The sequence below is a fragment of the Mustela nigripes genome, chromosome 1, assembly GCF_022355385.1.
Source record: "Mustela nigripes isolate SB6536 chromosome 1, MUSNIG.SB6536, whole genome shotgun sequence".
In the NCBI taxonomy this organism is placed as follows: Eukaryota; Metazoa; Chordata; class Mammalia; order Carnivora; family Mustelidae; genus Mustela; species Mustela nigripes.
In genome coordinates this window covers 265,985,032-266,000,045 of record NC_081557.1, presented here as the reverse complement: position 1 = coordinate 266,000,045, position 15,014 = coordinate 265,985,032, and the positions used below count along the sequence as shown (strand labels likewise).

The 15,014-nt window shown below is 47.9% G+C and overlaps 1 protein-coding gene across 6 annotated transcripts in view; it reads right to left on the bottom strand.

The window, feature by feature from the left end:
• Positions 1–15,014, bottom strand: part of FRAS1 (Fraser extracellular matrix complex subunit 1) — a 420,039-nt gene that overhangs the window by 165,634 nt on the left and 239,391 nt on the right. For 5 of the 6 annotated variants that reach the window (XM_059385668.1, XM_059385660.1, XM_059385681.1 and 2 more), the window contains 2 exons: positions 5,565–5,717; positions 5,178–5,324 (listed from right to left, as the gene is read on the bottom strand). The exons of the other annotated variant lie outside the window; for it this stretch is intronic. In XM_059385668.1, the coding sequence (XP_059241651.1) occupies positions 5,178–5,324; positions 5,565–5,717 (300 nt within the window). The remainder of the gene's footprint in view (positions 1–5,177; positions 5,325–5,564; positions 5,718–15,014) is intronic. 6 annotated transcript variants of the gene reach the window in all.

Below are 15,014 nucleotides of genomic sequence, written 5' to 3'. Positions count from 1 at the left end.
CACCAGAGAGGACTTCAGGGAGGACCGGCTTATGGATTGGCTCAGTTGTAATTCTCAGCAGCTACTTAATTCAGGCATTCAAGGATCATCCCGGAATCCGGTCACGTCTCCCGCCTCCCTGACTGAACAACTAGCATGTCTCCTTCTCCTCAGCTGTCGGTGCTAGCACCCTGGGAGGCTATCTCGAGAAGCCTGGTAAGCCCCTTCTTTCTCATTCCTAATCCAATCACTCATTGGATCCTACTGACTCAAGTTTTCCTACGTAATTCTCAGAATTCTTTTGCTTCTGTCCATATCCACACGTGCCAACACATCCAAGCCCTCATCTCCTACTGGACTACTGTCATAGCCTCCGAATTGGCTTCCCCGTACCAAGTCTGACCCCTTGCATTCTATTTTCCATCTATCCACAAGAGTGATTTTTTTACATTTGTACTGCTCAGGTTTCAGAAGATGTTTCCATCTAGAAACTCATATCTTCCTTCAACCCTGGAAAACTGCCAGCCACCATTTCTGCAAATATCACTCCTCCATCATTCCCTCCATTCTTTCTAACCAGAAATCTTAAGACACATTTGAATCCTCTCAACATAATCTCCAAGTTTCTCATCTTTCACTCTTACTCATTCTTCAGTGACTTCTTTAATAAGGTCTCCCCTGACTCTCCATTCTAGGGTAAGTCTCCCCGCCACGGCTCTATGGCACTCCAGACATTGCATTCATGCCATACCTAATGATGTTCATTACAATGATTATTTAACTTCTGTACCCTTTAAAGCTATCAGCTTCATGAAAGCAAAGACCAAGTTCAATAGTATTCAGAGCCTGACTAGTTCTCTTTCATGTAATGGGTGTTCAATGAACACCTGCGCATAAACGGAATAAGCCAGACATTTTAATTATACATATTCAAGCACTAGCATTTCTATCTCATTCTGAAATTTTCTCCAAGTACGTATCAGAGGAAAAATCCAGAGAATGAGCTAGATTTTTAGAGTTTTCGATCTAGAGGGTTTCAACATGTGTGGCACAGTGCAGGAAAATCACCTCCTGGTGAGAATAAAAACGAAGTCCTCTTGTTCACCTACAAGAAATGTCACTGATATAAAATATTCATTAGGATATGTAGGTTGGTAATTAAAGATCCTAGAAAAACTCTAGACTGGATTTTCAAACAGATGGTTTGAGAATAATTGGAAAAGAATCTTTAATTTTTGGAAACCTACATGAAATGAAACTTCCATCCTTTTTTTGGCTAGAATTTTTACACATGGTGTATCTTACTTTTGGCAGAGGGTGTGACAAAAATCTCAAAGATAAACCCGGGAATAGAAAAATGAAGTGGGGTCTTGGAGTTACAGGTGGATGTGAAAACGGTTGAAATGCGTCCTCTTAGACGTCAGTAAATGCATCCTCAAAGCTATCAGTAAATCTTTGTAATTAGTAAAAGAAATGTCCTGAGTAGAATACTATCATGAAGTCTTCACTTATTACTTGATCAACATTTTTTAAAAGATTTTATTTATTTATTTGAGAGAGAGAGGGAGTGAGAGAGAGCACGGGAGGGAGAGTCAGAGGGAGAAGCAGACTCTCTGTGGAGCTGGGAGCCCGATGTGGGACTTGATCCCGGGACTACAGGATCGTGACCTGAGCCGAAGGCAGTCGCCCAACCAACTGAGCCACCCAGGCACCCTCAACATTTTTATTAATAGCTTTAATTACAACAAAGAAATCAAGCTAATGATACTTAAATATGCCACATACACCTAATAAGAGACGCACAGTCTAATTTCACCATCTGAAAGAATAACTCAAACTCAATTTTAACTAATTGAAGCAATAAACGAAAAGTAATCCGAAGAAATAAACGAAAGCGTAAGTCCTGCATTTTTTTCTATAACCAGTTGCACAAATAAAGAATGCGGGAGACCTGTTCAGACAGTAGTTCCTACAAAAAATGATCTAAGAATTTTAGTTGATTAAAAGCTTAGTAGAGGTGCAATTTGGTTACTAAGGAAACAGATACAATGTTCAGGTGAAGAGCCTTCATATAACCTAAATGTCAGCGGAGGCCCCTGCTTGACAAACAGCTACGACACAAAGCCTAAAGGCCAAACCCTCAGCTTAGAGTGACAGGACGATGCCCCATCTGGAGAGCTGAGAGCATCTTGAGTTTAATTCCTCAGGCACCTGTGAACCTTCTGACTCTGGAATCCGTCCACGCAGTCTCTCACTCCCCGTCGGTAACGCAGAGTGTGACTCAGCCCCTCTACTGGCTTCTAAAACAAATGGGTTCATGCCGAGCACTGTGCAAGGTCAGAAGACTCCGTGGAGATTGAGAAGTGGGAGCAGTGTCCCCCCGAGGAGCAGGGAGCCCCCGCCACGTCTCCCTGAACCCTCCTTCCTCATTCATCAAACCCCTCCTCGCTCACCAAGGCAACCTACAAATAGCGCCGTCCTAGAGCAGTTCTGCTCATACCAGAGCCCCTTGGGTTCTTAGCTTCTGACCCTGAAGGCACGTGGGTTAGGAGCATTTCCTCCGCCTTGGAACAGTCAGACCTCACACGGTGTTGTCACGTTGCCGTGACCACATTTGGAGCCCCAGTCCTGTGACCACATCTGGAGTCCCAGTCCCGTGACCACATCTGGAGCCCCAGTCCCGTGACCACATCTGGAGCCCCGGTCCCGTGACCACATCTGGAGCCCCGGTACCGTGACCACATCTGGAGCCCCAGGACTGTTCTCCCAGGTCCCAGGCCCCAGAAAGTACCGAGAGGACAGTGACGAGGGTGGGAAGTGGAGCAGAAGCCAGGAAGGGAAGCAGAGACGCACTGAACCATCATTCACGAAAGGGGAAGGCACGTGACCGCGTAGGAGTCCGCCTGCCCTCGGAGACAGGCCTGCTGTCTGCCGCAGCTCGGGGACAGGGTCATTTCTGCCCCGATACTCCGCTGGCTCCGGTTCCGCCTAGAGCAGAAAGCGCGAGGGGACAGTTAACTGCAAACCTTGGAAGGCAACCAGAGGAATGAGGAAGGAGACTCACTCTCTCCTGCTCCGGAGGGGAGTTCCCAGGCCCAGGAGAAAGACCATCAGACAGCTAAGCAGCTACACCCCCCCTGCAATGGGCCCGGCTTCCTCCCGCGTCAGTAGAAGTCTGGGAGGGGCAGTGAGAAAGAATCTGGTACACGGTCCTCTCCGGCCACCCTGCAGTTCTCCTCCTCGCCTCTAAAGCACCGCGGTTCCAGGTACTGGAAACCTCATTTATTATCTCTTTTTTAACGTGCCTGCCTCCACCGATTATCCTTGAATTTTAGAGCTCAGCATGTAGCTCCTAAACGTTTCTGGAACCAGACTCCAGACAGTTCTCTGGCTCTTAATTTCCTCTATAATATGATTATTAATGCCTCCCCTTATACTGTAGTATTTCCTTTAAAGCCCTTTACTGCACCATTTCTACAATTATGAGGCCTGTAATTGTCTATAATAATAAGCATTAGAAAGGAACACTGTTGGTTTTCTTTACATACTAGAAACTCAAATATCCAACTTAAGGGCATGCTTTATTCAATCTTCAAAAGAACAAAACTTAGGCTTCAGCTAAGGACTAAAGATAGGAGATTCTTAATTTCGCTGCATAGTCTATGGAATCCTATTTACACGGTAGCATAACGAACGTATTTGTGTGGAGATCACCTTGCACAAAGGCAAAGGCTTCTCAGAAAGAAATATTTCATTGCAATATTTTTTTTGTCATCGATACGCCATATGAAAGATTCCATTTTTTCTTTTGAACTTTTATTTCTGTGATTCCACTGCTATCAGGAGCCCCATAAATCTAAGTCCCTATTTCTCCGCCAACCTCTCTCGCTCTGGAATGGAACATGCAAGTATTTCATTCATGTCTCTTGTGTCAGAGAATCCACAGATACTGGTAGACAGTTGATATATACAAAGCAAAGTTTTTGCTATAAAAGCAAAGAAATTTTTCATGGGTCCAAAATGGTTTTTTTTAAATCTCTGGTCTCTCAGTGGGTGATACAAGATGATGAGGTCCGCATAAATTCATTTCGAATGCAGATCTTGGCAAACATCTCAGTGAACAGCAATGCCTATCTTTCTATCTGTAAAATGTAACTATCTTAAACCGCTTGGTTTGCCTCTCATTCTGGGTGACAATGACGACAACAATACCTACTCTGTGCTGACGGCCTGCTAGGACACATGCTAAGCGTGAGCACGTTACATGTAGGTACCATTATAATCCCCCTGTGACAGCAAAGAAACGAAGGCCTGGCAGCTAATTCACTTGCTCCCAGGTCACAAAAAACTACTAAGTGGCAGGGAGGTTTGAACGAGTCCAGAGCCCACGTTCCTAACCACTAGTCTATAATCCCTACAATACGGTACTTCCTCGGACATAAAATTGAAATACCAGCACTGCATTTGTTAGCTGTCATTTTCAAAAGAAAAAAAGTATAACAAAATTTTTTTTTTTTTTGCAAATGACACTTCAGTGATTGAAATAAAGTAAGCCGCCTCGGCGTATCTCAAAAAATGTTCCTTCGTCTGTGAAGGATTTCCTAATTTCTTTTCTACTCAGATTTGCCCTTTACCTAATTTATCCTAGCTCTTCGTTTGTGCCCAACGTAGGTAATTCATCATATTTTGACTTATTTGAGAAATAAGACATCTATACAAGTAACTCTTGTGCAAGACAAAATAATAACTGAGCAGAAACTGAATGCTTTGTAGCATGTCAAGCCTTGCACATTGTCGATATTCAACAAATACAAACAGAAAACAAATTATACCCAGACAAGTGCTTAGGTCAACGATGGTGTGCTAGAATGAGCTCCACTCGGCTCGGGATCTTGGACTTGAGTTGCTGAGGATAAAGGAAGCCAACATTTTATTTTTAAAATGAGATAACCAGAGAACAGAGACACTAAATGACCGGCCTGAGGTCACACAGCCTGTACTTGCAGAGGAGATCTCCGAGCCCAGCACTTCCCGGTTAGACCGATGTCTGCTCAGGGCATCCATATGCCTTTGTAGATTAACTTCCTTTTATAAAAATAAAGGCTATCAGGTGAAAATACAGAAGCAAGAACTTCATATTTCCTTCAACGACACCAGAAGAGCAGGCAAGGAGAGAAAGTTCATTTTTAAAAACCTACGCTGACAAGCACGGCCGTCATCGAGATAGTGCCCGGGGAAGCAGGCCGTGCTGCAGGTGCCAACGTGGGACAGAACGAGGTCGGCATCGCACGAGGTGCACGAGAAGGGTCCTGTGCCCTGGCAGGTTCTGCAGGAGGAGTGACATTCTGCAGAGGGAGAAGAAACACAAAGAGAACCGAGGTTGCCCAGCTCCTCTCCAAAGCAGCCTGGGAGGCATCAATAAAAGCCCCAGCTGAGAGTGTTAGCCGGCCTGGTGGACCGCCGGTACACCTGGTGTACGTGCTTCCTGCCTCCTCTCTCTCTAGGGAAGAACCAACCCTCTCCCGCTACTGCCCCCAAGAAAATTCATGAGGCACCGTCTGCTCCTGTGCCGGGCACTTACTCACTTTTACAAGCTCCTCTCTCCGCGAAGTATCCAGGGGGACAATCAGGAACACAGTGGTCCCCCAGCAGCAGGTACCGGGCATTCTGGCAGCTCAGGCAGATGCTGCCTGTGTGCTGGAGGTCCGCGGTGCAGCGCTGGCACAGGGGGTGGCAGTCTGGAGAGGGCGGAGGGGACACACAGAAGGCACAGGCAGCATGAGCGCAGGGTCTCACCACTACACCCAAGGGCAGAGAGGGAGTGTGATTACCCTCGCGGGGCGCAGACGGCGGGAGAGCAGCCCAAAGGCAGGGCACCCTAGGAAAGGAGACGTCTGGGACCTGTACAAATGGTATGTGTAGAGGTTTTTAGCAAGTGGCCAGGCCCAGCCCAACTATCGAGTTTTCATCCCCTTTCAAATGAACGACCTTCGAATACTAGAACGGCATGTGATAGCTTCTTGCTTGCAATGTAGACCGAAGGGCCACATTAACGGCAACGGTACTGCCAACACTAGCAGCTGGGAACGCTATGCCAGCCTGCCCCCACGCCCTCACGCACAGCGCTCCGGAGGCGGACGGTGCTCCCCACAGGCTGCCGTCCTAGGAATCCGGCCTTGCGGAGGCAGCGCACCAGTCTCGGCGGCTGGCAGGGGTGGGGCGAGGGTTAGCGGTACGTGGGCCGAGTTGGCGGAAGTCTTTAGTCTTCAAATAGAGGTAAAGTTACAACGAAGAGTTGTGAGCTGAAACGTCGTCTTCACGACCCAATCCATATGTCACAACACAACACAAGCTCTGCTGTCTGAACTGTGATTAAAGCTCTACGACAGATGATCTGGTAGAGCCAGTGGTGTCTCATGTATATAACAGTCATCCTCACTTGTATAATAGTCGTCCTTCACTCAAGAACCCCACCGCATTCAGCTCCCATCCTCGGCCTTGTTTTAAGGGGTGACTGTCCTCCAGGTCCTGTTTACCATCCTCCATCCCAAAGACTGGAGAAAATCCACAAATCCTGATTTACCCACCAACATGAAAAAGGAGTAAAGCGTAGGAAACAAAAAGGTAGAGCTCTAACCACAGGCCTTTCCCTCTTTCCCTGTAGGACTCAAAGCCCCTGTCCGCCCTTACTAATGCACCACTCTGGGACCAGACGTGGCTTGTTCTGCTCAGTCCCGTAGACAGAGACCATGATCTTGAGCAATGTTTAGATTAAAATATCCTTGTCAATGAGACAGATGGCCTGTCCCCTGAAATCTGTTAAAACAGGTCTTTTCATCTATATCCTCAGGGATACTTTCTTCGTTGCCGAGCACCTAAGGCGTGCCCCCTGCAGAAGGGGGTCTCAGCGGCACCCCCGCACCCCCTCATCCACATGCGAAGCCATCTGAAGACCCGCACGGCCACTCCAGAAGTTGAGCCAGAAGGGTCCTCCCTAAAATGCCGACTCTTCTCGTGGGCATGAAAAGGAACGGTCCCTACCCCTTCTCTGAACTTCGGGAGCTTCCAATTCCAGACAGCCTCTTGCCCATATTAGGAGCAATTCTCGATCTCCTAAGAGCCAAATTAATCCTCATTACAGACCTTCAGTCACGTATAAAGGAAAGCGAGCGCTGTGGAGGGAAAGGATAGGGAGGCTCCGTCCCCTGGCTTCGTATCAGGTGTCCACACAAAGTTCTCTTGTCCCCGTGTCCTCCTCACAGTGCCAGGAGCCAAAGCGCAGATTCGAAAAGCTCTGGAAGTTGCTGCAGCAAACGGAGGTGACCGTGTTTTAGGATTACTTGAATGAGGGGGCACCTGCCAGGGTCGGAAACCTGAGGAACGTGGCCGATTCAAGGCTCCGTTACTTGGAAAGTGCACAGCCTCTCCCTCTTTCACGCCGGGGCTCACGGAGGGTTCGGGGCTCAGGCGAGCCCCGACGGGATCTGCAGGTGCCCGTGGTCTGGAAACTCGCTGCCTCGGACTGAGGCTTTCTCTGGTGCGTGATGAGAGGAACGAGGAAGAATCACCACCGAGGGGATGCTTTGAAGAGAAAGGGAGAAGACCTCTGGGGTACTTTGTGGGTACAATAAAGAAGTATTTGTGACTCTGTCTGATCTTGGGGATCTCTAGAAGCCGTTGAAATGAGTGTAAGTGCGTGAATCACCACTAAAGAAGGTACAGCGAGGCTATGGACGCTCCTTTCCACTCCCATGGCCGCTGCTCGTAAACCCTCTCTCCTCGTCTCCAGGCAGCGCCCCCCACCCTCCGCCGCCTCCCAGGCCATTCCTTCTTCTACTTCATTCAGCCCCTCAAGCCCAGCTTCCTGTCAGACTCAAAACGTCTCTCTTTACCCATTTTTATTTCATTTCTTCTCTCGCAGGATGAAATGGCTCATTCTTGACCCAATTTTCAACATTATTAGAACATTATTTCAGCATTATTGCGTTTTCTACCCCATCTCTCTTCACTCTCCTTGACCTCAACCTTGGAACAGGCTCTGCCTCACCAGCAACCCAAAGCTCTTCTCTACAACCACGCCGCCGTCTCTCGCCTTCCCGTCACCACCCAACCTCCCAGCCGCGCTAACTTGCTGGGACCTGCCTCCAACCTCCACCAGTCTGCTGTGGTATTGCCTTGAAAAGGTCTCTGACCACCACGTATGGCCAAATCTAATGGCTCCCTCTAATTCCTAACCTACGGGAGATCTCTGTGACACAGGACACCCCTGGCTGCCTTCCCCCGGGACCGCCATCCTCTTCCAGTGCGCTTTTTCCTGGTGCCCTTCATGGCCAGGTCCGTGCTCTCTGCCACTGACCACCTGATAAATGTGGACATTCCTCACAGCCCTGACCATCTGTCTTCCTCCTAATCAAGTCTCATCCTCTGCACGTCCTAACCCAGACAGGGCTGTTTGCTTCAGCTTCAGCCACTAGAAGCCGGTGGAAAGGCCTCAAGAGCCTCAGAGTCTCCAGAATCACGGGAGACCTCTGACTCCTTCTTCATGGCTCTGCGTGAAGCCTTAAGAAGGCATCACGTCAACTGCTGGACATAGCAATAATGATGGCGTAGCTGGAAGCAAGGAGACATCAATAAATGACACCTGAAGAAGTAAAACAACCAACTGCAGGTTGCCCTACGCATCACGTTAACACAAGGAAGTTTAAAGTTTTTTTGTTTTTTTTTTTTTTAATTTATTTGCCAAGCAGAGATCACAGTTAGGCAGAGAGGCAGGCAGAGAGAGAGAGAGCAGAGGAGGAAGCAGGCTCCCTGCTGAGCAAAGAGCCTGATGTGGGGCTCGATCCCAGGACGCTGGGACCATGACCTGAGCCGAAGGCAGAGGCTTTAACCCACTGAGCCACCCAGGCGCCCCGGAAGTTTAAAGTTTTATCTTCCACACGAGATCGTAACTACCTGGGTCTGGAAGTTGGGCTTCCTCTTTGTGTGAAGACCCATATTCATTCCTTAGTCATTCATCCATGGTTTAAAAAGCCACACGGAACAATCATTCCTATGAGTAGATTCATTCCAAAGCAACAAGCTAAGTGACCCCACGCTGATGCGTTCATGCAAACCTGCCTTCCCAGCTCTCTCGTTTACGAGCCCCCGACAGAAGACCACTTAAATGTGCTCTGAGATCCTGCTCTCAGGTCAGTCTGAAGGCTGACTGACTTTTCTTTAGCCAACCAGAGAAGAAAAGCAAATTCCTAAAACCTAGGAAACACGTCTATCTTGAGAGCCTGAAGTCTTTATGGTGGGGCGCCTGGGTGGCTCAGTGGGTTAAGCCACTGCCTTCGGCTCAGGTCATGATCTCAGGGTCCTGGGATCAAGTCCCGCATGGGGCTCTCTGCTCAGCAGGGGGCCTGCTTCCCTTCCTCTCTCTCTGCCTGCCTCTCTGCCTGCTTGTGATCTCTCTCTGTCAAATAAATAAATAAAATCTTTAAAAAAAAAATCTCTTTATGGGGAGAATTCCTTAGGAAAGCTCAAAATGAGTGATGATGTTCAGGGAAAGAGGCCAAGAATCAGAACACAAAGAACTTAAGGATTAACACGTCTGTTCTGACTTACACTCGGAAAAGTGTGGTTCCTGAGAGCAGACTACAGAACTCAGGGGTGACAGGCTACACGTGGCCAGTCCTGCCAGGTAGCTACAGCACCTGTAAACACGCTTCAGGGTCAAGCCCGGGGGCCCCTGAGATCTTCTGCACAGAAGAGGGGCTGAGTGGGGCTCTGACAAGAGCCCTGAAGTTCTGTTTTTTGGAGTACAAAGTGAGCCATGGAAGAAAATATGAAAAACATTTTTAAAAATATAAATAAATATAAAAATCACCCTAAGTAGCCCTTTCAGAGTAAATAACTACTGACATTGACATTTATCTCTTGGTTCTTTTTCTATATACTCTGACATAGCTTTCTACATAGAGGAGATTATATTAAATGTTGTCATAAAATATCTTTTTTTTTACTCAGTACCGTCAGCATTTCCACACGTCATCAGGAACTCTTTGTAAACATCATTCTAGGGACTACATTATATCCCAACCTTGAATAAATAAATAAGAAACGTGCACTTTTCATATATAGCTGACCCTTGAAAAACCAAGGGATAGGGACATGGACCCCCTGCACAGTCAAAAATTCATGCATAACATTTGGACCCCAAAACCTTAACTACTAATAGCCTACTATTGACTGGAAGTCTTACTGATAAACTAAATAATCGATAAACAAATATTCTGTAGGTTATAGATATTATGCACTGTACTTTTACAATAAAGTAAACTAGAGAAAAGAAAATGTTAGAATTATAAGGAATAGAAAAATACATTTACAGTACTATACTGTATTTATTTTTAAAAATCTACATATAAATGGACCAAAACAGTTCAAATCTGTGCTGTTCTAAGGTGAACTGTGCTTAAACATTAGCTTCTAGTTCGTCCACCTCTGTAATTGAGGCCCTGATAAGACTTCCATGCATTTTAGATTAGTTCCCAAAAGACATTGTCAGGAATACAACTCAAACTCTTTTTCTTTTTTAAAAATCTTATTTATTTATAGTGGGGGAGGGGCAGAGGGAGAGAGAAACTCAAGTAGACTCTGTGCCGAGCGCAGAGACTGGCACTGGGCTTGACCTCACAACTCGGAGATCATGACCTAAGCCGAAATCAAGAGTCAGAGGCTTAACCGACTGAGACACCCAGGCACCCCAATTCATATTATTACTATAGCTTCTACTGACCGAGCTTGGAACATATATCAAGGATCATACCACTTATTAGAGATGTAAAATCTCATGCATGACCTGCAAAGATGAACTAGGGGAAACATGACCCCCACTTCAAAGATGAAGACGCGGAGACCCCGAGGTTGAGTCCCCTGCTCGCACGTCATAGCCACCCTGACTCCGGGGCAGGGACTTTTAACCACTCCAGGCATGAAAACACTCTAAAATTCTTGATTCCATTGCAGAAAGTCTGTATCAGTTTACATGTCCAAGAGTCAGTCATGAGACTATTTCCTCATAACTCTGCCTGCACGAAGGAACCGAAAAATGGTAAAACAATCTTGGTCAGTTTGGCTGGTAAAAGCTGCAGATATGTCATGGTTTACATTTATATTTCTTTTATTATAAGTGAGGCTGAGCATTGAAAAATCTTTCCAACAGCAAAAAAGTGTTCAAGTGTCCTACAGTTTTCAGTATGGTCAGGAAAGACAGCCCTGGATATAGAATTATAATCAAGTATGAAATATGCATCATCCAACAATAACTTGAGATATCAACCAGTGAGTTCTTCTCTTATGCGTGGTAAGTGGCTGCCCACACTCAACCAGCAAGCATGGGCCCTCACGTGCCCCCAGCAGAAGTTATCAGAATCCAATCTACAACACCATCTACAAACCAAATTCACAGAGCTCAGGGAACAGAGGAAAGATGGAGAGGAAAACAAACTTGAATATACATTGGAACTAACAGGGTGTTCACCACCACCACAACCACTATACGCTCCATTCCTGTGCCCCAGCCCAGAAAAACCCTTCCATTTGGAAAGGAAGAAGAGACAGAGAGACCATTCACTCTACCGCAGCCCTCCCCTCCCACGGGTGGCATATTCAATGGTGAAGGGAACTCGGGCTGTGCTTCTCGCCTTAGAAAGGGTTTTCTCCAAAGTGAGACCTGTGTCACAGGCCCCTAGAGATGGCGCACGGCGGGAAGGAGCCACGACAGAGCCTGTGGCAAACACTGAGATGCAGGACTGCCAGGGGATTGCATAGACATTTTGTAAAATGCTAGTGGGTAAGTTATCAGGGCACCATGGAAGCCTGTAACCGGGTGTCGACCGCGTCCAGGAGACAGGGAAGGCCTCCTAAAGAAGGGGGAGCCATGAACCCCCACGGGAGTTAGTTGCAAGAGGATCTGGGGAGGGTGAGAGGATTTGGAAAGAGTTCCAAGAGGGAACACCTGGGCAAAAACCCAGCAGGCCAGCAGAACAGGATGCCTTCAAGGACCTGAGGGACAGTCAACAAGGCTGGATCTTAAAGAACATAGAAAAGAGCCACTCAAGGAGTCGGCTGCCCCAGTTTTAGAATGCCATGAAAAGGAGCATGTATTTTGTCCTAAAGGCCATTGGGAATGGCGTTGTGTGTGTCTGTGTTCTTTGCCAGTCTATTTGCAGAGGTCTCTGGGTTTTTATTACAGATTTAAATGAGAAACTGTTGGATGGAAGGTAACTAGTGATGAGAGAAGACATGAGAACCAGAGCGAAGAATCAACAATCCAAGAAAACCCTGACATCCAGCAGCCCTTAATAGGAACCTTGCTGGGGAGGAGACACGGGTCCCTACTGTTCGTTCCCCTCCTCCCCTCCATTACGTCTAGAAGACCCTTTCTGTCACAGTTCCCTGCTGCCGAGCTGTTCTCAGGAGGCTTGTGCTAGACTAGGCATATTACGAATACTAACGATACTGGAAGTACTTGGAAGCTGTCAGGACCAGGAATGAAGATCTTGAGTTTCCCCTGAGAAGGAAGGCCAACATACCCCGGGGTCTACTTTTCCGGCATGGCCTGGGAAGACCTTTCTCAAACTGTCAGCTTCAAAATACCTTGAAAAATGAAAACAAAGTAGAATTTGGCTAAATAAGTAGGATCTAGTAGGTAGCCCCGCCTATTGAACGAAAAGGAAAAAGGTGTTTGGAGTTAGAATCCTAGGAAATTGTAGGGAATTTGGAAGTAGGATCTAGTAGGTAGCCCCTTCTATTGAACGAAAGGAAAAAAGGTGTTTGGAGTTAGAATCCTAGGAAATTGTAGGGAATTTGGAGGTTCATGAAGAGGTCATTGTGGATGGCATCTCCTGGTTTTCAAAATCCACGTCAGGCCAAGAGAAAGGGCGCCGCTTGGCTATGTGTGTGACGATTTACAACTGCCTTGTCAGTAGGATTTGAGAGAATGGAAAGAGAAATATCCCCACGGCCAGCGAAATGTACTAATTACACACTCCAAACATGAGTAAGCGGTGGGACGAGCCCCATCCCCGGCAGCCGCAGACGACCGGGCGTCCTGGGGAGCTCCTCCGACACCGGTCACTTCATGCATCGTGAGATCTGTGTGACTATTTTCTAAGAATTCAGCGGATTGGGAGACAACTCTTGCATTCTTCCTGGTAGGCGGTGACTGTCTGACAAATCCTAGTTCAGATCTTTGCCGGACCCACACTCTAGGAGCGCAACTGTCAGAAATTGCGTCCTTAAAACGGCAGCGGTATTCTCAGAGAGGCCAACAAACCAGAGTGAGTTCCCCTACAATCCTCCTCACCCCACCGTCCATGCCCGTTTCCCCCTCAGGTGACATTTGGAACAATTTCACAGGATACGCTAGAGGAAGTTTACATTGTCACTGCTTCATTTGAACCAGGGCTGCAGTCACTCTAATAGGGGAACTGGGTTTCCAACCCAGCAATCTAGCAGCCTCTGCAAGGATTAAGGTCCCATCCTAAAAGCCGCATCTGTAAGGAGAGGCATTTGCGTCTGACCTCGCTGTCTGTAATCAAACAGCTAGGCTAACCTCAAATATGTCTAAAAGTTGAGTGTGTAGCCATTAATTGCTCAAAAACAGAGCCTGTTCCGGAGGCCGTCTCTCGGAGTCCCAGCTTTGCTACTCGGTAAATCCATATTTGTCACGATTTCAATTACAGTGGAGAGTCTTTAAATACAAGACTCATTAAGGGTGACAAGGAAAGAAGAGAGACCCAGGATCTGTTTATGTGGAGCCTGTTTCGGATGACTGGCAGACAATAAGCATGTGGGGGAGGGGGGCAGATGGAGCTCCGGTTGTCTGCGTGTGCGCCCGCTTGCTAACGAACCCCGTGAATTAGCGCCTTAAACAAACAAATTAATGAACACATTGCAAGGGAGGCTGGAACTGGGGTATGAGCTCGGGCGGAAATAAATACATTTCTTGTTTTTAAAGCAAGCAGAGGATTCCATTTGTTTTCTAAATAAGCACAGCACGCCGACATGCTAAGAATTTAAATAGAGAAAAAATATTTTGACTCAGCAGCTGTAATATCTGCTAATACGTCACCCCGCAGCTGTACGGAAATCACATGTGGTCGTCCCCGTGCGCCGCCTTCTACCCACCGTCGTGACGGGAGCGCGCGGCAGGGAAATGACTTAATTCGCGTCTTTGGAGCAAAGTCAAAAAAGCTTGAAGATATTACAGTAAATGTGTACTGTCGAAGCAGTGGCTGTGGATGTTGGTTTTATGGGGCAGTGACTCCTTCGCTGGTAGACAATGACCTATAAAGTCAATTTGGACACACAGTGAGTTTTTAATAATGTCCTGTCAGTCGACCGGGTTCTTCACGCACACACATGAAACGCGTTGGAAGTGGTTACGATGAGCGGCCCTTGTCTGCTCCTCATCAGGCAACAAGGAAACGGTTTCGCGCCGGAGCTCGAGGCGCTGGAAGTGCGTGTGGGGTCCGAATGCCGACGCCACTTTGAACGTGGACGAGGTCCTGCTTGCGAGCCAGGACAGGAGAAACCTCTGATGGCTTTGTCCCAGCCCACCCGGGAGCTCTTGAGACCGTGTGGCCGGTGGCAGTGGCAGGGGGCGGTGGCAGAGGTGAGAGCGAAGCTCCCTGCTGGGCGTCGGTGCCCGTCCCCGCGGCCGGCAAGGGGTCACCAGGCCCTCGGTGCACGTCAGAGCCTCCACCTAGTCTTCCAGCAGCTTCTGCTTTGCTCTCGGTGGACCCCCCGTACAGGAAAACGTTCCCTTCAGCGAACGGGTCTGGCTCTCCGTTGGGTGTGCGGCAGCACGGAGCCTCCGGAGGACACAGGGCATCGAGTCAGCCGCGGCCCCTTCCCGTGCGAAGCTCAGGACAGGGTCTGCCGGAGGGAGCCGCGCCGGAGAGGGAGAGGCGACGGGTGTCTGGGGAGGGCCGGAGACCACTTTATCCAAAGAGAATCGGAGGGACTGGAGCCCCGCGAGGTGCGGC